Source organism: Neomonachus schauinslandi, chromosome 10 (genome assembly GCF_002201575.2).
Source record: "Neomonachus schauinslandi chromosome 10, ASM220157v2, whole genome shotgun sequence".
NCBI classification, from domain to species: Eukaryota; Metazoa; Chordata; class Mammalia; order Carnivora; family Phocidae; genus Neomonachus; species Neomonachus schauinslandi.
The window spans coordinates 56,631,235-56,658,240 of record NC_058412.1 but is presented as its reverse complement, the minus strand read 5'-3'; the positions used below and the strand labels follow the sequence as shown (position 1 = coordinate 56,658,240).

The 27,006-nt window shown below is 34.8% G+C and overlaps 1 protein-coding gene across 4 annotated transcripts in view; it reads left to right on the top strand.

The window, feature by feature from the left end:
- Positions 1-27,006, top strand: part of AFTPH (aftiphilin) — a 67,554-nt gene that overhangs the window by 33,924 nt on the left and 6,624 nt on the right. For 2 of the 4 annotated variants that reach the window (XM_021699034.2, XM_021699035.2), the window contains exons 3-8: positions 8,346-8,497; positions 10,387-10,513; positions 10,932-10,988; positions 14,092-14,214; positions 20,051-20,111; positions 25,646-25,769. In XM_021699034.2, coding sequence (XP_021554709.1) covers positions 8,346-8,497; positions 10,387-10,513; positions 10,932-10,988; positions 14,092-14,214; positions 20,051-20,111; positions 25,646-25,769 — 644 coding nt within the window. Of the gene's footprint in view, positions 1-8,345; positions 8,498-10,386; positions 10,514-10,931; positions 10,989-14,091; positions 14,215-20,050; positions 20,112-21,572; positions 21,747-25,645; positions 25,770-27,006 lie in introns of all 4 variants that reach the window. The other 2 variants (XM_044919104.1, XM_021699036.2) reach the window with 2 other exon arrangements.

Sequence of the window (27,006 nt, the reverse complement as noted above, 5' to 3'; positions counted from 1 at the left end):
TTTCTTTATTTCTTTTTTTAACCTGTTAATATTCCAGAAAGGAAATTTGATTGAAATAGCCAAGATGACTTTTTTCTTAGGTATATGGTAAAGGAGGTTAATATTGTAAGTACTCTGAGCTTTTATAAAATTTTTAAAATATTCTGTGGATGTTATTTGAGAATTTAGGTAATTGGTAAGTAATCTCTTTATATTAACTGACTATAGAAAAGGAAGCTATGAGTAATTTTTTCTTATTAGCCATCTACTTGATAATGCTACTGGGAAAGTGTTATTAGATGAAGATTGGTTTTGAGAGCCTTAAAAATTAAGAGTATCACAAAGAGAAAAAGGAAGAGAATTATGAATACTTTGGCCTATTTTTACTTTTAAATTAAATTTTGATTTGTTCACCAGAAAGTCAGCATTCTCAAACTGACTCTAACAAACCCCACATTTTCACCTTTGTTTATTTAATCATCTGCCTGAGATTTGTGCAAGTTTTCCTTTCTGTGGATGAACACCTGAACTTATTGAAAACAGAAGTAAGCAACCAAATAAATTAAGTGGTCAAAAGATACAGACTTCCAGTTATAAAATAAATAAGTCCTGGAGATGGAATGTATAGCATGGTGACTATAGTTAATAATACTATATTGTATATTTGAAAATCTCTAAGAAAATAGATCTTAAAAGTTCTCATCACAAGAAATGAGAAATTTGTAACTGTGTGGTGATGGCTGTTAACTAGACTTATTGTGGTGTCATTTTGCAATATATACATACCAGATCATTATGTTGTACACCTAAAACTAATATAATGTATGTCAGTTATAGCTCAGGTTTTTTTTTAAAGAAAGAAATTGAGATTTTGGCTTTATAGCTCTTTGCTTACTTGAAGTATCTGCATAGCAATTTCTTTTGTTATTTTTCCCTCAGGAAATTCTGCTCTTTAATTTCAAATAGGTAGAAGTACTTTGTTAGATTTATCCACAAATTGTACAGAAGGGCCAAACCATCTTTTTAGAACATGGTGAATATTACAGTTGGTCACTCTTCTTACATTATAGCTTGAAATTGGGAATTGATAAAGTGTACAATTGTAGATCGTACTTGATATCTTCCTTAATATTTAATGGTGGCAAGGCATAAGGTAACCTCTTAAATGGAAGATTAAATTACCCAGTGGATTTTATGTTTCTTCTAAACTTCCACTTACGAGCAAGACCTAATGCTATCAATGTTAAACTATTAACATTAATCAACTTTTGTTCCGAAGGAAGAAAAGAAAACTTAACTAGAAATATGTTGAAGAAACTTTAGGAATTACCTTAAATACAAGATACTTTCAAGAAGATAATGCATTTGAGTGGCATAAGAACCAGTCTAGGATCCTAGGTGCTGGTCTTACACACCCCTTTGAAAAACTGAATGAGATTTTCAATACACTTTTTATACTCCAGAATAGTTATTTATAAAATAGAGATATATTAGGGTTCTCCAGAAAAACAGAACCAGGAGGAGGGAGGGAGGGAGGGCTTGGGAGATGGGGGGTGGGGGTAGAAAGAGAGGCTTATTATAAGGGATTGGCTCAGGTCTTTATGGAGGCAGAGAAGTCCCAAATACAGTCCTAAAGCTGTCTTCAGTTGATTGGGTGAGGCCCACCCATATTCGGAAAGACAGTCTGCTTTACCCAGTCTACCAATTCAAACGTTAAACTCATCCAGAACTACCCGCACACATATACCCAGAATAACGTTTGACCAGTTGTCCGGGCACTTCATGGCCCAGTCAAGTTGACACGTAAAACTAACCATCAGAACAGGGAGTGCCATTTGTCCCTGTATAGCTTTCAAGATTTGGGAGAGACTTGTAGCCTGTTTGTGACTGGGGCCTACCAATTGGGAAACTCTGCATTCGATAATATGACTTGTTTGCATCAGTGGGTGAAATGAAATGGCTGCTTATATACCTCCTACCCTAAACATGGAGATATGACAGAACTCAGAATGAGAGTGAATTCATACACGATGCTTTGCCCTCATTGATGAATTAAAACCATTGGATAGTTGATCATTTGTGCTTTCCCAGAAATCATATCAGGTTTGAAAAAGTAATAACTATTATTATAGAGACATTCAAGGTAATAAAGGACCCTGATAGGAAAACAAATATATGAGAAATGAGAAAATTGGGAAAGATAAAAGCCAGTGTACCTTTGCGAGTAATGTAGCCAGGGCCGCATATGACTTTTATGTGTCTTACCCATAAAAGATATTTAAAATTCTATTTTATAACTTGGTATAAAGATGAGTTTGTTAAAATTAGCTCTTGGGGCGCCTGGGTGGCTCAGTCGTTAAGCGTCTGCCTTCGGCTCAGGTCGTGATCTCAGGGTCCTGGGATCGAGCCCCACATCGGGCTCCCTGCTCCGCGGGAAGCCTGCTTCTCCCTCTCCCACTCCCCCTGCTTGTTTTCCCTCTCTCGCTGTACCTCTCTCTGTCAAATAAATACAAAAATCTTTAAAAAAAAAAAAATTGGCTCTTAAAACATTTTCATGCATTCCAGGGGCGCCTGGGTGGCTCAGTCATTAAGCGTCTGCCTTCGGCTCAGGTCATAATCCCAGGGTCCTGGGATCAAGCCCCACATCGGGCTCCCTGCTCAGCAGGAAGCCTACTTCTCCCTCTCCCACTTCCCCTGCCTGTGTTCCCTCTCTTGCTATGTCTCTCTCTGTCAAATAAATAAATAAATAAAATCTTAAAAAAAAAAAAAAAACATTTTCATAAATCCCTAAATTTATTGTGGGCCTTAGGCCCTGGCCCTAGCAATAGTATAGTGCTTAAAAGCAACGCTCTGGAGTCACACTGCTAGATTGAGATCCAGGTTTCAGCACTAACTTGTATTAGTCACTTCCCTGAACCTTAGATTTAGAGAATAATAATAGCAGTTATTTAAAATCTCTCATTCTGAAGGTAAAATGAAATTATGTGTGTAGATGTGCTTACCACATTGTCTTGCACATAATAAGTGCTCAATAAATGTTAGTTACTGAATAATCTCAGAAATGAACTTCTTGGAAAATGGTCTGTAAAGGTGCAAAGAAATAGTGTTGGCAACTGAATTTTTTTGGTGAATGGCAGAAAGTAATAGTAGGGGGGCAAATGAAAATTTGTGTGGGAGTAACATCTAGTTCTGGCTGTATACTCACCTGTCAAACTATTTTGAGAGGAAAGCTGCTGCTTTGGGCTGGTTTCCATTCGCAGAATAGTTTTGACAGATTAGGACCTCTTCTGAGTACTAGTGCCCTCGTCCTTTGTCCTAGCACGACGTGAATAGAGAAAATGGACTCTCGCATCCGCCTTGAATAGCATTTGACTTTCAACTCTGCATTTATCAGAGCCCTCAGTTCTTACAATGTGTAATGGCTAGATGTGCTGCAATTTGCCAGGCGGAGAATTTGATGCACATGTGAACTGGTTACATAACTGGTATTCGGCTAACCAGTCACCAGTTCTCTAAGTCCAAATTCAAGGGAGAACTGATGACTACTTTTCTTCTTTGACTTTGGAGTTAAAGGCATTTAAAAGTCAAGTAATTATACCGGGGCGCCTGGGTGGCTCAGTTGGTTAAGCGACTGCCTTCGGCTCAGGTCATGATCCTGGAGTCCCGGGATCGAGTCCCGCATCGGGCTCCCTGCTCGGCGAGGAGCCTGCTTCTCCTTCTAACCCTTCCCACTCTCTCTCTCTCTCTCATTCTCGCTCTCTCAAATAAATCTTTAAAAAAATAAAATAAAAGTCAAGTAATTGTTGTGAATATTATTTCATTGTTTGCTATTTAGTTACTATTGTAACCTCAGCTAACTACTGTGCTAAGTGTGTGGGCCCTCAGCACCTTCTCATTAATTTACAGTGTAGTACTCTTTAGTAAAAATTTATAATTTGCTTTGTTGAAAACTATGAATTGTAGTGTTAGATGAATCATTGCTTTCTTAAGTACAGTCATCACCTCAGCAGTTTACAGCTGAATCCCTTATCTAATGGCTACAAATGTTTGAAAGACTACCAAAGTTGGATAAAAGCATGATTTGGTGAAAAGAGTAGAGGCTTTGGAGTCAGACTTGGGATCAAATCCTTGCTGTGCACCGTACCAGCATGAGACTGTGGTTAATTAATCTCCCTGTGCTTTAGTTTCATCTGTAATATTGGAAACAGTTGGGGTTTTTTGAAAAAGATTCATAAAGTAATATATGTAAGCATCAAGAATAGTACCTAGTATGTAAGGAATTCAGTTATTATACTTGTTAGGATTATGTAAATACATCCAGCCTATGTACAAAAATGGTTTAGATGGTTCATAGTAAGATATGCTTTCGTAAGTAGAACAAATATGCCCCCTGCAGTCTTAAATAAAAGTGAAGTGTGATTTGTTTTTTTTCTTAATCTAGTGCACAGTGAACTAGCTAACATTTCTGTATCAACTATGTACAGGAACCTAAGTACTGGAGATTCAAGATGAGACATTCCCTGCCCTCAAAGCTCCTATAATTTTTAGAAATTGAACTTAGAACTGCTTTGATGACAGCTTAATACAGTGTTTAAGAACACAGACTGAAACTATACTAGATTAGGATTCAGCATGTAATATTCATCTGACTATGGGCAAGTTAACCTCTTAGTGCTCTCTTTTTCTCATCTAGAAAATGGGGATAATAATATGACTGTTACCTCCCTCCTGTGGTTCCTCTGTGTTCTTCTGTGAGCTAATATTTGTAAAGCATCTAGAATAATGCCTGGCATGTGGTGAGCACTGTGTAAGCATTAAATAAAAAACATAATGTGCTTTATCAGGCTTTTGCAGTTTTAACTATGTTTCAGGGAACATCTTGTGATATTTTACTGAATTTAGGCCCTCACTTTCTTGAACGGATTAGGGTTATTTATACTGATACTGTTTGCTATATGCTGCCCTGTCTGCCTAGGGAAACTCAATTAGCCAGGCTGACCTTACCTCTAATTCCACATAATAAAATACAGTCTTTTAGAATTTTATATCTAATAGAAGTCCACATGTACATGTTAATAAATATTACTATTTATTATTAAATATTACTGTTATATATTATATCATTATATTATATTATTAAATATTACTATTTAATTCACATCTTTTTCTGAGTTAATCAGCTACAAGGAGTTTAAAAATGTGTAGTGTCCCCATTTAATCAAAACCAGTAGATTGCCTCTTATGGCTAGATATAGAAATAAGAATTCTTATAAGCAGGGTAATAATAAGTTCCTTTTCACTTACACACAGTAGAGTAAGTCCAAGTTTAAATAATATATCACTTTGTTGACCCTAGTGTTGATGTAACATTAATTTTGTTACTAATTTGGTTTAAGGCTGTTGTATGTATTAAACTGGGCACTGGGCATGGAGCCTGCTTAAGATTCTCCCTCTCCCTCTTCCCGCCCCCCTCCCTTACTCTCCCTCAAAAAAAATTTTTTTAATAAAAAAATAAAATCCACAAAGAGTAGCAGTAAGAGGTTCTATTTATGTAAGTGGCTCTTAATGATAGACATTTTTAAATTGGTACTTATTTTCCATTCAGCAGGAGGATCTTAGGGAGGGTGCAAGAATTTGGATTATTTAATTTCTTCTTATGGTAGAAATTGATAGATTGAAACAAGTGTTTTCATAATGATTTAGAATGCTAAATCGTGGCAGAGAAACATCCCTAGTGAGATTTGAACCTAGTTTTGACATTTATTTTATTCCTTGGTAGGCCACTGTGTTTTTGTGTGCTATCTGTATAATAACAATAGTAGTGATAAAGTTACCACTTCTTAGGCACACACTGGGTGCCAAGTATTTAATCCTGTAATTCGTCACCCACCCTGTGAGATTGCCCCTGATATTTCCAGTTTATAAATCCAGAAACTGAGTCTCACCTCTGGGTCCACAAGTCCTCCGTTGAAATATTCTAGTTTATCAGCCACTTACTTCCTGGAACTAACTAGTAGCAAATGAAATTTGGCATGTATTACCATGAACAACATATTAGTTAGAAACTCTTTTTAGAGGATTCCCTTTTACCATCAGACTAGCCTTGTGGATTTGTGGATAGCTGGAAATTGGTGTACTTTTAAAGGAAAATGTCAGGAAATTTAATTTGCATCACAATCTTTGTTAATTGTTAGCTGCTTTCTTTTTGAATTGTTAGAGTTCCTCCTTGTGGTGGGTGGTGTGCTGTTCAGTTAGTGGATTCTGATTATTTGAATCTTTTTTATTGCTCTACCTCAGGGGTCAGCAAACTGTGGCCTATGAGGCAAATCTATCCTGCCGCCTGTTTTAGTAAATAAAGTTTCATTGGAACACACCACACTTACTTGTTTATAGGTGGCACAAAACTGAAAATACTTACTAGCTGGCCCAATATTGAAAAAATTGTTAAAAGAAAAGAAAGAATTGCTGACCCCTGCTCTACTTCATTCAACAAAATATTTCATTGAAGCAATTGAGTGTAATATCTAACTGTAAAGATAAATGGAACTTTCTTATAAATTTTTCAGGTAATTTACATTCTATATGAGAAAAGGTTAGGTAAGAAGTAAAAACTTGAGGTGAATGTGATGTTCTGTTTGTTCACGTACATTCCACTGATTTGAGAATTTGCTCACTGGTGAGCCTAAGACTGGTAGTTAGGTATAATATTGCCCAATTGACTAAATGTGTTTTGGGGTCATTTCTTCCTTCCTTTGATAAATATTTTTTCTTTCCCATTAAAAGGATAACAAAGGGGATACGAGCGAGATTCGGTTTTAATTTACAGAGAAGTAAAATTTGGTCATATGTGAGTTTTTGTTTACCTTCCCTGCCCAGAAGGAGCCGGCGCTCATCATGTTTCCAATTAGATGGTTATCTGATCCCTTTAAAAGTAATGTCTGTCCATTCCCTCTGTTGAAGCAAGTAAGTGCGGGTCCCCTTGACACACTCAAGTTTCACAAGCCTTGGGATCTTGAGTCTACTCTTTACTGTAGGTTTCATAATTGATACTGAGAACCTTTTCCCATATCACACACACGAATATAATGAAGGTGTTAGAGTAACTTTTGTAGAGATAGCAGAAGAGTACCCTGAGACTAATTATTCAGTGTTAAGTTTTTTGCTCTGATACTGCTTCCAAAAGAGAGATTTTGGTTTGGAAAACATGTTTGTGAAGATTTTTCCTTTTGTTTTTCATTTTCCTGTTTGCTGACTATGCTAAACAACAGAAATCAGGCGTTAACTTGTTTTTGTTACTTGGCAAGAAATACCACCATGATGTGGCATTTTCTTACACACTCAGTATCATTTCAGGTGTACACTTCCAACAGTCTTTAACTTAACAGTCTGTATTCCCCTTTGATGTTTAAGTAGTAAATTGAGCTAAGTTGAAAATATTTTACATGTATCTGACATACAGTTGGGAAAGTGGGAATAAATGTTATTGTAGGCTGCACATGTAGAATAATATAGTAGTACCCCCAAAAAATGTAAGTTAATCTCAATTCAACAAGTTTTAATTAATGAAAATACTCCAAAATGCCGATATTCTCAGTGAAAATGCTCTAGGGAATATCCAGTCTTTGCTTGGAGGAAAGGCAGTGTTCTATTCAAAAATATACACACCATAGATAGAAGAATAGAGAAATGGAATTTTTAAAAGATAACACAGATCATCAAAATGTTAAATGAGCTATTGAATTTCTTAGTAAAAACTGAGACATTCTTTCCTACTTTGGTTTGTTCTATTAGCAACAGAGATATTTCTAAAAGGCTTTTAAAATTCAAATGTTTATATTCAAGAAAAAGGTTCAACTATAATAGCATAATACTTTTCATAAATATTCAATTTAATTATTCTTAAATCTAGAGTACATGAGTGGTAGTAGGGAACATCTAGTGATAGAAAGAAGATGAATGCTGCTTGTTTTTCTGAATGTTTCTCTTTGTTTTTATTTTTGCTTTGGGTAAATTATTCACACTTTGAGATTGCTTTCTCACTGTACAATTGAATAAGAATTTCTTCTTTGGGAATTCTGTAGTAGATTACATAAGGTAATGTTTGTAAAGTACCAGATATGTTGCTTGGTATAGAACTACATTTGTCACCACTGTAACTATGATTACTTAATGTAATCATTTAGAACAGTTTCTTCGAGTTAGTTATGCACCTTTCACTTAGTGTTTCCTGTACCTGACTGGTAGTTAACCTCTCTCATAGTAGTGGACAGGGTGTGGGGTTAGAGGTGTGTGTGTGTGTTGATGATAAAACACATCATTAAAATCAGAGAAATGAAAATAAACTTTTGGGGTGTGTTTTGATGCAGACAGCTTTACTAAACCGCCTGGAGCGAATTTTTGAAGCATGTTTTCCTTCAATATTTATCCCTGATACTGAAGAGGAAGTTACTTCCCTGAAGCACTTGCTGGAAACAAGCACCTTCCCAATAAAAACAAGGGAGGCCTTAGCTGAAAGTGGGTAAGTAGTAGACAGTTTTTAGACAGCATGTATATTTGTTACTTTCAACTATTTTAACTTATAAGGTTATCTTAAAGCATCAAGGTTCTGAAATGTTCTTATAACATTGTGTTGAAGTTTAAAAAGTAAGATTGTGCTATAAAAAAAAAACAACTCCCTGCTCCATTTTTTAACACTTTTAAAAATATTTCTAAATCAATATTCTCATCAATTTTATAAATTATCTTTTGACTTCTAGTATGATAGATGAGAATTTAGACTTTACATCTGCTATCCTCCTCCCTTCGTTGTCCCTATATATTTTTTTTAATTTTTTTTATTTAAATTCAATTAACCAACAGGTAGTACATCATTATATTTATATCATAGTTTTTCATTAAGTTGATATTTGGTATTTTCATGATTATAATCATGTAAATAGTGTTCACTGTCCATTATTAGAGCTTCTTCCTGGACATATAGTTGCCTCTCTTTTTCATTTACTAAGTCTTTTCCTACCCCCCAGCAGCCTATTAATACAATTTTACTTGTGATCAAACCTGGCAGGCTAGCCATTCCATTTTTTTCCTGAGTACTCCATTGTCCTATTCCAATCTGGAATGGATTCGATCTAGAAACACACGTTGTCTTGGGACTTCCCTTCACTTAGAGCCCATTTTGGTGGAGCACATCTTCTAATAGCCTCCTGAGAAATAAAGTACATGGGTGGTAAAATTTTATTTTATTCTACCCTCACATTAAATTTATAATTTAGGATTTTTTGTTGTTGGTATTCTGAAAATTCACAATGAAGTGTCTTGATAAATCTTTTCATTCATTGGACTGAGCACAAGGTGTACAGTCTTTCAATCTGGAGACTTCTGTTCTTCAGTATTGGGCAGTTCTCTTGTATTGACGTTACCTTCCCTCCATTGTCTGTTTTCTTTCTGGAACTCCTATTAATTATTAGATGTTAGAGGCTCTAGATTGATTTTCTAATTTTAATTTCAGTGTTACTCTTATTCCTGTACTCTTCTCTTGCATTTCCTTACTCTCCACCTCTGGACACATTCTGTGCAAGTCTTTCCTTCATCTCTCTTTGTAACCTCAATGCTTGTGGTGCAAGGTTTTAAGTACCTCTTAATTTCTTTAAAGATGAAGATTATGATTTGCTTCTTGGTTTTTGGGGGGGTGATTTCTGAGAAGAAAAGGGGACAAAAACGTTTATGCTTTACCATCTTAAAACCATTTAGATGTGTTATTTAAAAATATGCTAGTTGTCCAAATAGACCCAGGAATCTCTCCAAGAGATTCATTTTTGGGATATAACACAACTCTACAACAAAACACACCATAAAATACAGGAAGATATTTTTGCCTTAACCAGCAATAGGAGCTGAATAGTAAAACAACTTATTTAAACTGTAGGGTTGTGGCCAAATAAATAATGATGCATTCTGTCTAATAGAACGTTACACAGCCATTGAAAAAGGCATACATGTAGATGAAGAAATGCTTAAAATCTGAAAAAACACAAAATTCTCTGTATAATTGCAGCTGTGTTTGTGGGTCAAGACTCAAAGAGGAAAAAAGCACAAATATTAAATGGCTGTAGTAATATGGTGGAAGGTTGAGTGATTTCTTTTCTCCTTTTAAATATTTTTGTTTTACAGTTAAAAAAACATACTAAATTTTGGTTGATTACTTGCATATTGTTCCAAATGAGTTTAACTTAGCCACTTTAATGACTAAGCAGTGGCTGTTGATTTTATTCAGATAATAGTTGTATACTCATGTTAAATGCAAGATTAATTGGAATGTATAACATTTCACCATCACATTAAAACTAGAATTCATGGTGAAAGCGATTCAGTAACCCATTGTTGGTGGCTTTGTCATGACCTTTGCAGGGAACTGCTGGATGTGTGGACCGAGCTACAGGATATCCACGATGCACATGGCTTGAGATATCAGTGGGGCGGCTCCCATAGCAACAAGAAGCTTTTGTGCTCCTTGGGTATAGACACCCGAAACATTGTGAGTTTTGTTAGTACCTTGGAAAATCCTTTAGTGGACCTATGAGTGTTTTTAAATACTGTTACAACTTCTAATCAAGCTGTGATAAGCTAGTAGCTCAGAAAAATAATAATTAGTTGTCTTAAATGCTCATGTATTTTGAATATGCCAATTTTTAAACATAAATCTATATAAATTTTTCTCCAGTCAGTATTTCTTATTTTAAGAAAAAGTTGTTTCAGTGTTTTTTGTTAATTATAAAATGAAGGGATTGGACTAAGAGATCAAAAACATAATCTCATATGGGCAATTTAATAATTTATTATACTTATGTTTCACAGTGTATATAATAAAGCATTGCGAGCATATTTTAACTGTTTCATTATATGCCATAGCATTCTCTAAATATGTGTTCTTTTTCTCTAATACATGTATGTAGCTCTTCACGGGTAATAAGAAGCAGCCTGTTATAGTGCCCATGTATGCAGCAGGATTGGTAAGTGCAAAAATGTCTCTGTGCAAATTTATCACTGCTGCATTCTGTTAAATTATCTTACATGGCATGACATGGAAAGTATATTTTAAGGGGCACTTAGTGTGGGAACATTAAATGAATAACTATTAATTTCCTTTTTGATGTCGTAAATCCCTTCAAGTCTTGATTTAAAGACATTTTTCTATATTCTATTAATTAAAAACACTTTTGTTTTACATTGAAGATTATTTTTATCCTAGTAACATAGTGCTCTTAACTCCGTAATATGTACCTTTGGAGGTCTTGCTCTTCTTTTTTTTTTTTCCTTTCTAAATTTGCTTTTAAAAAGTGGAAGCTGAAGTATCTGAAGGCTTAGATATCATATGTTTTAATCCAGTTGTGATAAATTTTAAATGTTGCATTAGTGAAGCTATGGATGTGTATAAAAGCTTGGGAATACCATATGATAGTAATTGAAAATGAGCCGGGACCCATAATTGGTCCTCAGTTTTTCCATTAATTTTTTAAATGTGTTGAATTTTGTTTTTTCAAATATGCCAGGTAGTCCAGGATAACTGAGGAATTTTCTTTCTGTACCTTATCAAGACTCAGTCACACTTTAAAGTTTGATGTATTTGTGTTTTTGGTATGTCTTTGAGTTATTGGTGAACAAAAATGTTCTGTCTATTAAACTAAAAATATTTTTAAATTTTTTCACCAATAACTTGAAAATAAGGTAAAAATACAATGATTAAGAAAAAAATAACTAACTTGGTATGGAATTTAAATCATACAACCCTTTATGTGCATGCGAAAATGAATTTGCTGTGGAACTTGACCTTCTTTAATTTATAAACTTTTTCCCTGAATAAGCTCTAATTATTGATATTGAATTGGAATGTTTTACTTTGTTTCATTCTTGTAGTTTTGTTTGTTTTATGGAATTAGACAAAACTTTTCTGTGCTTCAGCCTTTTATTCAGTTTCTGCTCCTTTATAAATGTAACTTATCTGGTATTTTCAAAACACCTTGATTATCCTTATACTTTTTTCTATTGTGGTAATATAATGAAGAACATTCTTTAACTTTTTGGTTATTTGTATTTTTTCCTCAAGGAGTAGCATTCTAGAGATTGTTGGTGTTACTGTCACATTCTGAGTAGGAAGTATGAATTTGTAGGGGTTTTCATTCAGCACATTGGGAGCAATAACTACTTAATCCTTATTTGTAGGCTTAGCACATTAGCCAGTTCTTTAAATTTAGCGAGGAGTTAGAGACTAATATTTTTGCTTTATTTTCCTATCTTAATTATAATTTATTAGTAATCATTTCACCATTTTTATAAGCTTTTAATACCAAAGTTGATTTAGTGACTATACCTCTCCTCCTCCATCTTTATGATGCCTTACATTTAGAAACTTATTCTTTTTCATATCTGGTTTCAAAATTTAATTATACCTGAATTTTTCCCATGGTGCTTCACACAGATGGGGTATTCAGTATCCTTTGGTCTCGTCTGGAGGAATAAGACCTGAAATGATCACTTAAGTCACTGGTCTCAGACCTTAATATGCATCAGAATTGCTTGGAAGACATGTTAAAACAGAATGTTGGGCACCACCCCCAGAGTTTCTTATTCAGTAGGGGTGAGGCTGTTCATCTGACAAGTTCCCAGGTGATGCAAAAGCTGCTGATTGGGAACCCCTTTGAGAACCACTGATTTAAGGGATAGTTCACATTAGAGAAGTTGGCTAAGGCTGGGAATTGTTTGCTGAATGCGTTGTCTCTTTATGTAAGGTGCACTAGATGGAAACCCTGTATAATATATAAGCTACTGAGTTAGACCATGAATTTATTTTCATACAAGCTGCTAGAGTAAAGCCTTTCACAAATACCATTGTTAAGAATGCAGTCTGTAAACTGCTTTAGTTAGCATTTGCCCTATTTTATGAGAAGAGGGAGGATTGTCCTGAAAACTTGTTTTTGGGAATATACAGATTCTGACCTTACTGTCTTAGCCACTTTAATATTTTTCCCCCAGTAAAGGGAGACTTTTGTGTGGTCTGGTTGATAAATATTCAAGAGTTTATTGAGTATTATTTTAAAATGTATTAAAGCTTAGCTTTCTTTCAGACCATTAATTGATGATTACCCATTATTATTAGTGTTTGGTAAAATATTGATACAAAATGCTGGGTTGTTTTTTTTTTTTCCTTCTTTCCCTGAATGCCTTCCTTTCTTACTCAGAAAGTGCATTAGATTTGTAACACACCTAGAGGAACATGTAAGATGTTTTCCCCCCTCTGAAATGGCTGTGTCTCTGCTTTGCTAGTCCCAGGAACTAAGTGTTAAGGCTCCCATCCTTTAGTGGAGATAGGATCATATACTAAATTTACATTGAAGCATGTAGACAGCATCACATTAGATGGCATGTTTTAGAATTCTCACTTCTCCAAGCACCACCATGGTGTAAAGGGTACAAAGGGTGTCCTTTTCTGCAGTTTCCGTGTCTGGACTATCATAAAATTGTTGGAGTCTTAGGGCCTGGATATAATCTGTGGTGCTTGCCTCTTCCCCACCCCTGCCATCCCAAATTGCTTATGTTTTTGTGTAACAGTGATAACTAGGTACTTTAAAACCAATCAGATTTAAAATACACGGTCTTCAAAAAGTTTGGATTCCAAAGGTACTATTGTAAAACATTTTCCATTATAGTGCTAGAAGATTGTCTCTTTAAACATTTTCCGGGCGCCTGGGTGGCTCAGTTGGTTAAGCGACTGCCTTCGGCTCAGGTCATGATCCTGGAGTCCCGGGATCGAGTCCCTCATCGGGCTCCCTGCTCGGCAGGGAGCCTGCTTCTGCCTCTGACCCTCCCCCCTCTCATGTGCTCTCTCTCTCCTCTCATCCTCTCTCTCAAATAAATAAATAAAATCTTTAAATAAATAAATAAACATTTTCCATTATAGTGCTAGATCGTCTCTTAACAAAATTTAAGAATAGTTCCTTTTTGTCTTTAGTACTTTCCAAATGACTTGGTTTTTAACTTTCTGCTAGATTGACTTTCTCATAAAGTTTGAGTTGGTTTCTCACCCCCTTCCACTAATGGCTAATATGCCTTTTTCAGGGTATGTTAGAGCCCACCAAGGAACCATTGAAACCACTATCTGCTGCAGAAAAAATCGCTTCCATTGGTCAGACAAATACCATGTCACCAGAAATGAGCACATGTACATCTGACCAATTCCAGGTAAAAATATCTGTACATGTATTGATATATTTATGCATGTATACACACATATGTCCAGACACAGTGTTTCCCATAATATGTAACTTTCAGTTTAAATATTTTAAAAATTGATTTAATGATGGACATTATTTTGATTACTTATTAACATCCCTTGGAATACAATAAACAAGCCATCTTTAATTTTCAAAAAAGGCACAATATGAGAACTGGCTGGTTACCGGTTAAGTCCTTAAAACCTTTCTAGGCCCTAGTTTCTTTACCTATAAAATGAAGACTTTGAAGCAGGCATCTCTAAAAGTCCCTTACAGCTTGAACATTGTATAATCATAATTACTGACACACCAATCTGGTAAGTACTGATTTTCAAAATAATTGGGAAACACTGCATTTACACCAGCTCTTCAAATCTGCTAATATGTGTTTTTCCTGAAGCCTGCAAATTTTATAAAGTAATAAAATTAAGTGTGTTTATTACATCAAAACTGTTGTTTTGAGAGTTTGAATAGAAGAGTTACTTAAGTTGAAAATGATGTGGCCTTTTACAAAACATTATTTGGATTAAGAAAAAAAGAAAGCTGTCTTACCTTTCTTATTCTTCACCACCTTGGCACCATTAAGCACAAATTTTTTTTTCAGTCTAGTATGTTTATTATCAGAGCTATGCCCCTCATTTTTTTATCTGGGAAAAAATTTGCTTACTCTTCCCACATCAAATTAGGAACTGACTCAGTGCTAGTTAAGCATTCTTTTTAGAAGATTAATATTTTTAAGTGAACATTACCATTTGTAAAACATTTTCTGTGTTTGTCACTTCTTACCTTCAATATCATCTTCAGTTTTATCTAACACAAAAAAGTATATTTGGACAGCCGTTCCCAAAATGTGTGTTCCATTGAAAGAAACTAGGGCCTAGAAAGTGTTCCATTGAACGCTAATCCCCAGAGATACTCCACTTAAGAAGGGTTCCAGGGGGAAGTAAGTTTGGAAAATTTGTCACATCATACCCTGTAACCACCCTTGGAGATTCTCAGCACACATTAAGGACTCTGGAGAATCCAGCAGTGAATAACCCTATTTAATTTTAATTATTTCTTAAATTTACTTGGCCACAGGACCCTTCTCTACAGGGACCAGGGGAAAAGAGTCATAACACCCATAGAACTAGTATTTTAAAGAATATACTTTAGAAAATAATGATATAAAGCAAAGTCCTACCCTTTCACGTGTGTTTCAAGGAACATCTAATATTACTGCTGTGTACCACTGTGGTTTATACTTGAGCATAGCTTAAACATCCCTTTGAAGCCAATTTATTACTAGCACTGAAATAGTGGGCAGGGAGGCCTGAGGCATAAAATGCCTGGCCTTGTTGATAGTTGGGCAGCAGGCAAGGAGGTTTGGGCAAATTTGTCTCCATAGGTAGACTGTCCTTCGTTATCTTCCTTTAATTGCCCTTATATGTTCTCCAGCTATCAGCTTCCCTCCCAAGCCTGCCCTACATAAGCAGATTCCAAAATTACTTCTCCCATAGCACACTCCTACTTCAGCCTTAAGCAACATTTTTCTTGCAGCAGTACTGGATGTTAGGAAAGTAATTTGAACTACCTGGTTCAAACTACCCGGTATGTTTACTGAAAATGAAGCTGCTCTTTATTTGAGGCCACTTGTTGCTAGTTTTGCTTGCCGATGCCGACGCCTCCTCTTCTCCCCCATCCAAGCACTTCTCTGTGTTACGGCCCCATAAGCTATTGCTTGTTTTATCATTGTTAGCTCTCACCTGTCATTTTTGCCCCAGCTGATTTAATCAATCTCATATATTTTATTCTAGTCACACGTCGTATTTATATCACCTTTCTTACAGAATTTAATTATAAATGACTAAAAGTCTAGATCTAATAAAAAAATGTTAATTTAGTGGAACTTTTAATGGAAATTAATGTGTATTAATTTAATGGAGGTTAGTCATAGCTCCATAATATGTGTTTAGCTGCTGCTATCTCTTTACATGTACACACACGCCTCTAGATTTATAATCAAAGGACTACTGTCCCCCTATTCATAGGCAAGCATATCTAACTTTTGCTGGAAGATGAAACTTTGGTCTCTTGCTAATAATTATATTAAAAAAACTTTTTAATCACATCCTTTTATTCTGTTTAGTGCACACATCTCTCTTGTTAATCCAATACTTATGTGTAATTTTAAAAGTTTATTCTGTACTTTTTTATGGTAGTTTGTGATCCTCATTAGCTTTCACTTTTAGGCTTTTTTGGGAACCAATGAAAATAGTATTTCCCAGTGGAAGTTGTTGTTCAAACTGATTCTGAATCAACTTGAGCCTCTCTCGGACTTCATTGTAACGTACACACAATTAAACTGAACATTTCAGTATCCATATCAGAATTTTGTGCTGAGATGCCTGACCTTCTTCACTAAATTATATGATCTTTACTTGGCTCCGTACCCCTGAATCAGGTTAAAATATTCTTAAAACCTCTAAAATGCATTGTAAAATTCTCTTAAAGCAATATTTCTTACCACTATTCTTTGGCAGTCAGTGTGTATATTATTTTTACTTTACATTTTGGCCGTGCAGTAATACTATTACATCTTCCCCCTAGTCATAATATCCAGAGGAAATAGCCATAACCTTGCTTTTATGTTTTTATATTGGCACCACTGTGACTTTCAAACTTAGCATCATTGTTTAATTCTCATTATGACTAACTGCTTTCTGATCTGTCTGTTCTGTCTGTTTTGGTACCCATTGGATTTTTATTATTTCTTCCAAATTTGTTTGTACTCATTATTCTTATAACCATTGCATCTCTTGTTTAGGAGCTGGATGACTTACTAACAACTGTTCCGCTGTTTTTTCCAGGATACTCTTACTTGGAAAGACAGCTTATGGGCAAAAAGCAGTAGTGATACTTTTGTTGTTTTGTTCTTTAAAAAAATCTTTATTCACTGAATTTCAAGGTCACATCATTCATGGTGCCATTACTGATTCCCCTCTTGGTAAGATCAGTATGTTTACCATACTTTATCCACGGCTGAGTAGAGTCAGCTCTCTGGCTAGCAGTTATCTGGCTAGTCACTACTTATCCAGTTTCCTGCTACTTGATGTGGCTCTTTCATTGGTGAATCAGAATTTTAAAGTTAGAAGAAAGAAAAAAATGATTATGTAACATTGTGCTCTCTTTTTACATTAAGACAACATATTTGGAAAGGCTAAATGATGTACCCAAAATCATTAATCAGTGGTACATCTAAGACTAGAACCCAAGTCTATGATCTCTAGTCCCCATTGGTTTGGGGGGGCAGAGGCGGGGCAGCTCTTTTTTCTTTTTTTTTTAGTAGGCATTCTTTGTCTTTATTCATAAATGACATGATCATCTACATAGAAAATCCCAGTGAATTTACCAAAAAAAAGATGGTAATGCCAATAAGTAAATTTAGCAAAATTTCAGGATATCAGATCAATATATAAAAATGAACCTATATTTCTATATATACTAAAAACAAGTGATTAAAAGCATGTTATTTTCTAAAGCGACAAAACCATGAAATACTTAGGGATAAATCTAAGTGTACTTAATGTTTCTCCTTTCATTTTTTTTATTTCAAGTTTTAATTTAAATTCCAGTTACTTAACATATAGCGTTTTTGCTCTTTTTTATTATGACCTTGTCTTCCTTAGTGCTTTTAGTCGCTGTAGTAATCATTCATACCACATTGCTTGAGGTTGTTTTAAAATGCTTCATTTAGTGCTTTCTCTTTAAGTAGCCTTCCTCACCAGTGCCATTTGTTAGCTTATAATTGCTATGGTCTTCTGTTTTACTTCTGTCTTATTTCCATTAAATGTTGATTCGTGTTTTAGCACCTCATTATTATAATATTGGTTATGTCTTCAAAATGCCGTACACCTGTATAAGAATCTCAAATTCCAGCAAATCACTGAAATATTTCTAAGCAACCAGCTACTTGACATCGTTTAGATAAAACATGTTAATGAAAGAGCTTTGCTCCATTTAACCAGAAGTTTTGTTATTGCATAAACCTGGGTGTTGTCCATCCTGTCAGTATTCAATAGGACTAAAGGTTTCACTGATCTCTAAGGAGAATAATAGGAGTTGAATCTGTGGGAATGCTTAGAGGTTTTTGTTTGTTTTTGAGATCAGCTAAGGAAGATATTTTCCAAATGCTTATTAGTCTTGCAGGTAAGTTATAAACTAGATTTTCACCAGCATTATTTTTAATTTTATTTGAAATAATTATAGATTCACAGGAAGTTGCAAAGATCGTACAGAGGAGATGCTTTGTACCCTTCAGCAGTTTCTCCCCCTAATTACATCTTAATTATAGCATAATATTAAAACAAGGGATGTGACTTGATTATTACAATATGTGTGTATAGCTCTATGTCATTTTATCATATGGGTAGATTTGTGTAACCACCACCACAATCTAGATATATGACTCTTCCATCACCATAAAGAACTGTCTTAATGGCCGTCCCCACCCCCACTATCCTATAATGCCCTGGCAACCACTAATGTGAGGATTTTGCTTTGTTTATACCTCCCTCCTCAACCTCCAGGCCTGACCTGATTTAGGAAAGACTAAATCCATAATAGTAACATGCCTGTCATTGATACCCAGTTATCAAGACAATTGTATTATAACGGAATTAGACTTTCAAAAATAATCAGTTCATGCTCCTTTCCTACAGGGAACAAGTCTTTATCTACACACCAAAAAACGAATGTAAAGTTTTAATAGTACCTACCTTACAATAAAGCATAGTGGTAAGCAATACCGGAAAAAAAAAAAAGGACAGCAACATGTTGGTATTAAGAGTCTGTCAGAACACAGGCTATTTCAGTAAGTGTTGTCAACACCACCCCAAAATAAAAGAAGAAAATCAGGAATCCCAATTTTTTCTTGTAAAATTTGTTCTTAAAGCAATGATCATTTTTTAAATGTTTTGTATTATTTTACGTCTTACATGTATCATTTACTCAATTTATCTTTATGTGTTAGGCAGTCAACAAAATTTAAAACCTAGAATATTCAGATGAGCTCTGAGTATACTTTTAAGTACATTATTTTAAAAATTAAATTCTGATACTGATTATAAGTCATTTCTAAACTAGAGAAGATTTAAATTTTTTTTTTTTAATTTTAAATTTAGTTCCTATTTACTGGCCCATACTTTTACTTTGGGAAATTGTAAAGAACCAGAGACCTTGGACTTTAAACCTTCTCATTTTATATACAAAGAGACCAACTAAATTAAGCTACACCTGGTCATACAACTAGTTATTTAGTAGTTATTTGGTCTTGAATAACTCAAATCTCATTTTCAATATGGTACCTTCTCTATTGCATTAGACCGTCCACTGAGATATTTTAAGTGGCTAGTCATTTAATATAAAGTAGATCACTCTTTAGTGATTAAAGTCAGTGATTTTTTTAATATTTGAATTATAATCTAGCCAATAGTTTAAGTCATAACTTGAGACTAGATTGAAATCTTGACATAGAATCAGTCCATAAAAATCTGTTTGAAAATGTAAAGTGAATTCCATTTCTCAAAGACAGTTTTTTAATATCAATAAACTGTATTGTTTGTCAATTTTTCAGTTTCGGTTTGTGTTCATATTTTTAGGTAACCTTCTGAAATTGTAAATTTTCCCAATTTTGTCTTTTAGGTACTTTATTGCCTAATGATCTTGCTATAATAGTTTTTGTTTTTGTTTTTGTTTTTTTAAGGATTCTTTATGTTGCTACAGCCTGTACTGATTAATTTTGATTTTTTGGTTTTCAACTCTAGGAGTCTCTACCACCCGTCCAGTTTGACTGGAGTAGCAGTGGCCTTACTAACCCTTTAGATGGTACGTCTCTCCGTAGAGCCTCTAGCACCAGAGCTAGAGTTAAGAAAGCTACAAAGTTCAGACAAACTTCTCTCTGCTGATTTCCTTTTTTGTTTGAACATAACTTCTTCTTCTTATCTTTGGAAATTCAGGCTTTCTTTCTGAACAGTAATTGCTCAAAAACAACAGCTATTACTATTATTAACAGTATTAATGTCCATAAGTAGGTAGCAGTAGCTAGGTAAAATTTTAATTTCTTTATCTTAAGTCAAAAACAAGCTCCTTTATGTTTTACAAGTATCTAAGTAGTTGAAATTATATTTTAGGTAGGACCAGTTTACTTGAAATTTGTTTCTGTAGATTTAATTTATGGAATTTTCTTGGATGCAAAGTCTTGTGGCTAGAGGCTGCTTAAAAAAAAGCACAAAGCACAATTATATAACCAAAAACAGTGTGCAAATAGATCCATATTTATTGACTTAAAGTAGTTTTCAGATTTAATAATATTTTATAGAGCACTTATTATGCAAATGGAAAATGAATGATTTTCATGATCCTTTTCTAAAACTTGTCTCAAAATACTAGTAGGTAGTTCCAGAAATAATTGGTTTCTCTGAAGGCTTTAAGAGAAAATCCTGAAAAGGAATAACTTATCCTAGTAATGTGGGTCTTTAAAATAAATGACACAAAATGCTAGTTTTCCCGTGTGTTGACACCACAAATTTTAATTGGACCCTAAGATAGAATTATTCTTATTCTTTATACTTCATAAGTTATTTGAGCCATTGTCTAAAACACCTGTCATTCTATCAGCTTTGCCTTAGACTGGGGGTCCTAGGACATCTGGAAAGCATCCAATTGAATAGCAGTGCTGAAGGAAAGCCTGGATGCACCTTTTGCTGTTGTCTGGTGTCTCGAATATTCAGTCAAATCATCATGCTTTTTATTAACAAACAACTTCTTTAAAACTGTATGCTATTTCTGATTACTGTTTCAGAGTTAAAGGGGAACAGTACAGCTTGAGGTTGCACATCAGGGTAGGGCAGTTATGACAGTCCTTATTAATGTTATTTTAATTTAAACCAAGTTAATGTATTGGTGTGTGTCCTGAAACTGACAACTTTGTCACTTTTTAAAAATCATTAATTCAAAACCAACATTACTAACACAGAAGATTGATTTGGGCATGTACAGTGATTTACTGTTGGGTTGAGATTAAAGTATTGTTTCCCTTTAACGGGTACACTTTCCCCTTGGTCTTTCTGGTATGGCTTTGAGTTTTGATTGAAAGAGCTGAACTCTTAACTAAAACCTTACTAAGTGTTAAATTTTATTTACTTTGTACATGAGAAAATGTACATTGAATTATTAAATTGTTACTTTAGAAATGTCCTTAGTAATGAAAAACTAATACTGTACACATTGTTTTAATGTTGATTTTAAAATATGTAATGACTACTAATTATAACCTGCATGTTCAAGTGTGTGTCTTACCCCTTTTTACACATAACCCCTCCTCCCTTGGCTTACCTTCTGTGTGGCTGCCTACCAACACGGTCACTGAATTTCAAGCTAGTGGAGGTTCCACTCTTCTGAACCTTGATTTCTTTGGGCCCGTGGATGACAGTAGCTCTAGCAGCAGCACCACAATCCCAGGTCAGCAGAGTGTTAAAACCACAATTCTAGTTTAATTACTAAAAGCATGACCACATCACTTGACTTTCCTATAAACAAGGAAACAAGTAGTTGTATTCTCTATAATATCTTTTTGATACTTTTATCTATCTATTGTTATTTTCTAGTATCTGACTATAACAAATGACTTCTGTGAAATGTGTTTTAAGGAAAGCTTTCTCAGTGTACCAGTCAGAGCTGAAAGTAGTTTCTAGGAATAAAGTAGCCCTAATGTCCTTAGACAATTAAAGGCAAGGTTTGGGGGGGGGGGGGGCTGCTGTAAATGCAAAATGTGATATTTTATATGCTTATTTTTGAAAGCATATCCTATAAAGCCATTTGAAAAAATACAGGTTTAGAAATACAAGAATATTTTAGTATACAAAGATGACTTTGCATTGTAGTGCCTGTGGTAATAGAACCTCTACAAATTCTAGCATTCGGTTAGTTGTTTATTAATGCTAAGTGTATAATTGGGTTCCAAAACGTTAGAGTCTAGCACTTAGTTCTATATAGATCCCACATAGAACTTACTATGTAGTTTTTATGTAGCTCTCAGATAGAAAGTATTCTGTTAGATTTCCATGGAGAAAAAAGAAATGTTACAGAATAGTAGAAAATAATTGCTATGAGATTAAAAGCTAGAAATTAAAACTTACTGGAGTGCCTGTTAAATTCATGTTCAGCCCTGCGAAGTTCAGTTTATTGACCAAAGGACTAATGTACTTTGTCATTTTTTAACTGAATAAAAGATTAAAATATAATGGCATTTATATGTTTACATTTTATTTGATATGATTTTAATGAGTCCCTGTCATCCCTTCTTGTGATCTGGTCATCATGTCCATTGATCACCGGACAGCTGTCGGGGTACCATATAGATGCCGATGCCCAGACTGCATAGCGAGGATCCCTGTCTATCCCCACTAGCAGCCAGTTAACAGCCAGCCTGGTTCCTGAGAATTTGCTGGTTTTATTCTGTTCCGCTTGATACCCTGCCATCCACTTCCAGCAGTTCAGGATCCATGGTGGGAAATGGGGGAGACCATAACAGTCAGATAAGGGTGAGCCTGGAACCCAGAACATCCTTCTCCAAAATCTGGTTATGGAAATCTGATCCTGCTGTAAGGAAGTTCCAAGGCCATTTGGTAGAATGACTGGATTTCTCAAATCTAAGCCCCTGGTTATCATTTTCATTATTTCCAAGATTTTGCAAGCATATGAAAAACCAATCTCTGTCTGGTTTTGACTTCAAAATGATATTTTACTATTTACCCAAATTACTTCTAAATATGTTTGAGCTATGGAATGCCCGGGGTAAGCCTAATTAGCTGTTTTTAATACTTAATTGGGGGAAAAAAGACAACAAAAACTTGTGTATCAGTTTCCTTATTACTGTATTCCCAAGAATGAACTACCAAACTCCCATTTTAAATTTGCTCTCAGATTTGTTTTGTCATGAACTGTACTATAATTTACATGAGGTCACTATTTTTAGACACCTAAAACCTGGTTCAAGTTTAATTTTTGGTTACATCTCAAACTCAGTTAAGAACACAAATGAAGTACAGAAATTACGTGATAACCAGGCTCAGTATACACAGCTTCAAGAAGAGCAAGTGGTTTCAGAAGCTTAGAGCTGTAGTGGAAGTGAAATTAGCATGCTCAAATGCAGTCCTCCTTACTTTGGAACCTTTTAAATATTTTTGTTCCGTATTTTCATTAATATGCTCTAGCTGCTCTATAAACTTGATTACTATAAATTTGCTGTGGCTTCTTTTTATTGCTATTGGGTTTTGTTAAAACTTACCATCAACCTACAGGTATCAACACCTTTCTCAGTGTTCCATTTCACCACTTGGTTGCACTTTTTCTGACTTGTTTCTGGGAAAGTCATTTTGTCTTAGCTTGCGGTTATTTAATTATTTGTGTGTGAGACTTAGGAGGTTGGCATAGAACTTGGTTGGCTAGCTTTAGTTATGTAACTAAACTGTGCCTCATTGAGGTTCTGTAAAAAACAAACAAACAAAAAACCAAAAAAAAACACAAGCAGACTCTTCCATTAAAAAAGAATTACTCTCCAATTATTAGTGTAGAGTAAGTAGTTATCTTGTTTTTGAAAAATATAAAATATAGTCATGGTACTTTCCTGGGGTTCTTTGTTTTCTTTTGTTTTGGTTTGGTTTTTTTGTGATGGTGGTGGTTTTGTTTTGGGCAAGGGGGGTTGGGTTTTTTGTTTTTTTGGGTTTTTTTTTGATCTTCCACTTTATTCTTTGACAGCCAAGTGGCCAGTATTTTACAAACCTGACCAAATTTTTACTACCACTTTTTGTTGCCAGTCAGAATGCAGTTATTTATTCTGCGCTGTATGTTAGACATCAGCTTAAATTTTGTGGTTACTTGGAATCTAACCTTTCACAGTGGAGGAAGGAGGTACTTTGGGTTCATTTGGTCCCCTACAGGTATCTACAATTTTTTAGATTTTAATTGAAATGTATATCCTTAGAGAGATACAAAGAAAGGGTCTCATTAAGTATTTTTCGAAACTGTACCTTAATGAAATATTAAGAACTTGGGAGAGTCAACGAACATTTTCTATAGCCTTCCTTCCTTGTTGGACATGATAACTGTGGAAGCTGCTTTTGCTTGTTTGGTTTCTGTAAACATCTGAGTCTGTATTTACATCTGCCAGTCATCTGCAAAGTTGGTTAATAGAAGGCAGTTCCTGATTTTTTTCTTAACCTTAAAATATCTTAAAAGGAGGAAACTTGTTAATAACATTAGTATTTACATGTATGTATAATTTTCTCTGCTGATCTTCAGAGCTTTTTTAGAAATAATAAATAAAAATTGATGAAACTATAAGACATTCTTCCTTACAGTCTGCTTTTCTGCTATACTCTGAAACTACTAAACTTTTTACCTCAAGTAATTTGCTGGTACCATAGAGAGCAGAGGATTAATTTTTTTTTTATCTGAGTCTCTATTACCCAAAATTGAGCTTGAGTCGAAAATACTTAATTGTTCTTTTAAGTGTTTTTATAGTCATTGTTATTTAATATAAATCTATATTCAAGGGAAATATAAAAATATATATGTATGTTTTAGTGAAGTCAAATAAATCTAACTCAGCTTCATTTTGAATTCCTTAAAACCAGCTTGGATATGAGACCATAGAAATATAATTAACCCCTGAGACAATTTTCATTTTGTCTAAAAGTAGTGCTTTTATTAGTTTTTCTGGGAATATTTTACCCTCCCTACTTTGAAGAAAGAACAATGTGGTATATAATTTATCTTTAGTAATAATGTGATGCTTTGAGGAATATTTCATGTCCTCAGGTGGCCAGAATATATTTAACCAAGTCATTTACCATATTTGAGACTTTAGCTTCTAAATCTTTGGGTGTGGAAGAGAGTGTAATGGAGATAGAACGGTTAGAGAGGTGTAGAGGGAGAGAAAATATCAAAAATGAGGTTAATCAGTCCATTTAAACATTGAGGTATCATATAACAAATTATGTGCGCTCTCTATAAAACACTGATAACTTTCATGTCACTAATCCAAAATTGAGAGAATTTTCTACAGCAGATAGAAATTTTAGAAATATTTGCATGATATCTACTACATAAATGTTAGATGAATTAAGGCTGTATTTATACCAGAGTGAGATTTTAAAAGTATTTTCCTTCTTTATAAAAATTCTGAAAGGTGGAATCTAATTTAAAAAATAAATGCAATATTACAGTAGTCTACAGACGTGTTGTGCTCGTAAAAGACTCAGATGTTTACAGAACGAGTGCCTTTTGCATCTTGGATCGTGGCTGACTGACTAACGCACTGCAGCTTGCCCTCACTGACTGTCATTTTATACTATAAGGTGTGGATCCAGAGTTGTATGAGTTAACAACTTCTAAGCTGGAAATCTCCACCTCAAGCCTCAAAGTGACTGATGCATTTGCAAGACTCATGTCCACAGTAGAGAAGACAAGCACATCTACCAGGTAAGCAGATAGTGTTCATTACACCCTGTTTTGAATTCTGTGTTAAAACAGTCCAAATGGGAAAGCAAATAAGTTGACAGTATTTCAATAAATTGTATTAAAATTCACTTTGTATTTATAAAAATCAATAGATGATGCCAAATTCCAGAAAACAGTTATCAAATTATGTTTAATTATGAACTTTATTAGAGCGGAGCTATTTATTTCATAAGAGGCTGGAAAGGGCTGACAGATGTGGTTTTCTCTTCTTACCCCCTCTTCCCCCCCGCCCCGCCAAACTTTGTGGAGAATTCTGATCAAGTATTGAGATCATAAGCCACTGTAGAAACAATCCCTTCTTCCCTTCATAACCCCTGAGATGATCATCTGTGGGAACCCACTTTCACACTCCCAGAGTCACTTAGGCTAATCTTTCTACTCCTGACCTAAGCTGGAATAGGCGATGGCTACTCTTTTATTTTCTGCATTTTTGCTGATGTACAACATCTCTGAGTTGGGATGTGAAGCCTTGCTTTGCCAAGCTTTCTGGGAGGCCCTTCAGGGACATGGCCTTTAGAAAAGCAGTGTTGGAGCCAGACAGAAGGAATGTCACTTGGGCCCTGTGCTCAGGATTCGGTAAACCTTTAGTTTTACATAACTAGGCACCAGAACAGTAAGCCATTGCTTTGACATGTTAGCCGTAAGAATAGGCCAGTTCCTAATAAGAGGTAGTCATTGTGAACCAGGAAATCACTGCCGCGGGAGCAAATACTGGTTGATAGGAGCGCCAGCTTCACTGTTCCAAACCCATTGTCATCAGCATTTTCAAGTGGAAATACTTACCTGCTAGTGGCCCACTTTGGCAGAAGTATTATAGCCCTTACTCCTAAATAAATACATTGTTTCCATGTCAGATTCAGGTTTATCTTTTCAGTCAATTCTTCTGTAGAAAAAAAGCCATTTATAAAAAGTCTTTTTTTCTTATGAAGAATAAATGCTTACCAGTCTTAAAACTTTGATTTGAATTATCCCATTGCCTTTCAAACTGTATTGTGTAAATATCCATTCATTCAACAGATATGTATTATTATTAATATTTATAATTATGAAAAGGCATTATTATCTTATAATTGTGGCTATCCTTAGCTTTTCCTTAGAATAATTTACAACATGCGCGCACCACAGATTCTCCTGTTCTCATTGTTCCCGTGTCTTTGTGGTAACACCTGCTGCCACTGGTAAAGCCTCCTCTTTAGTG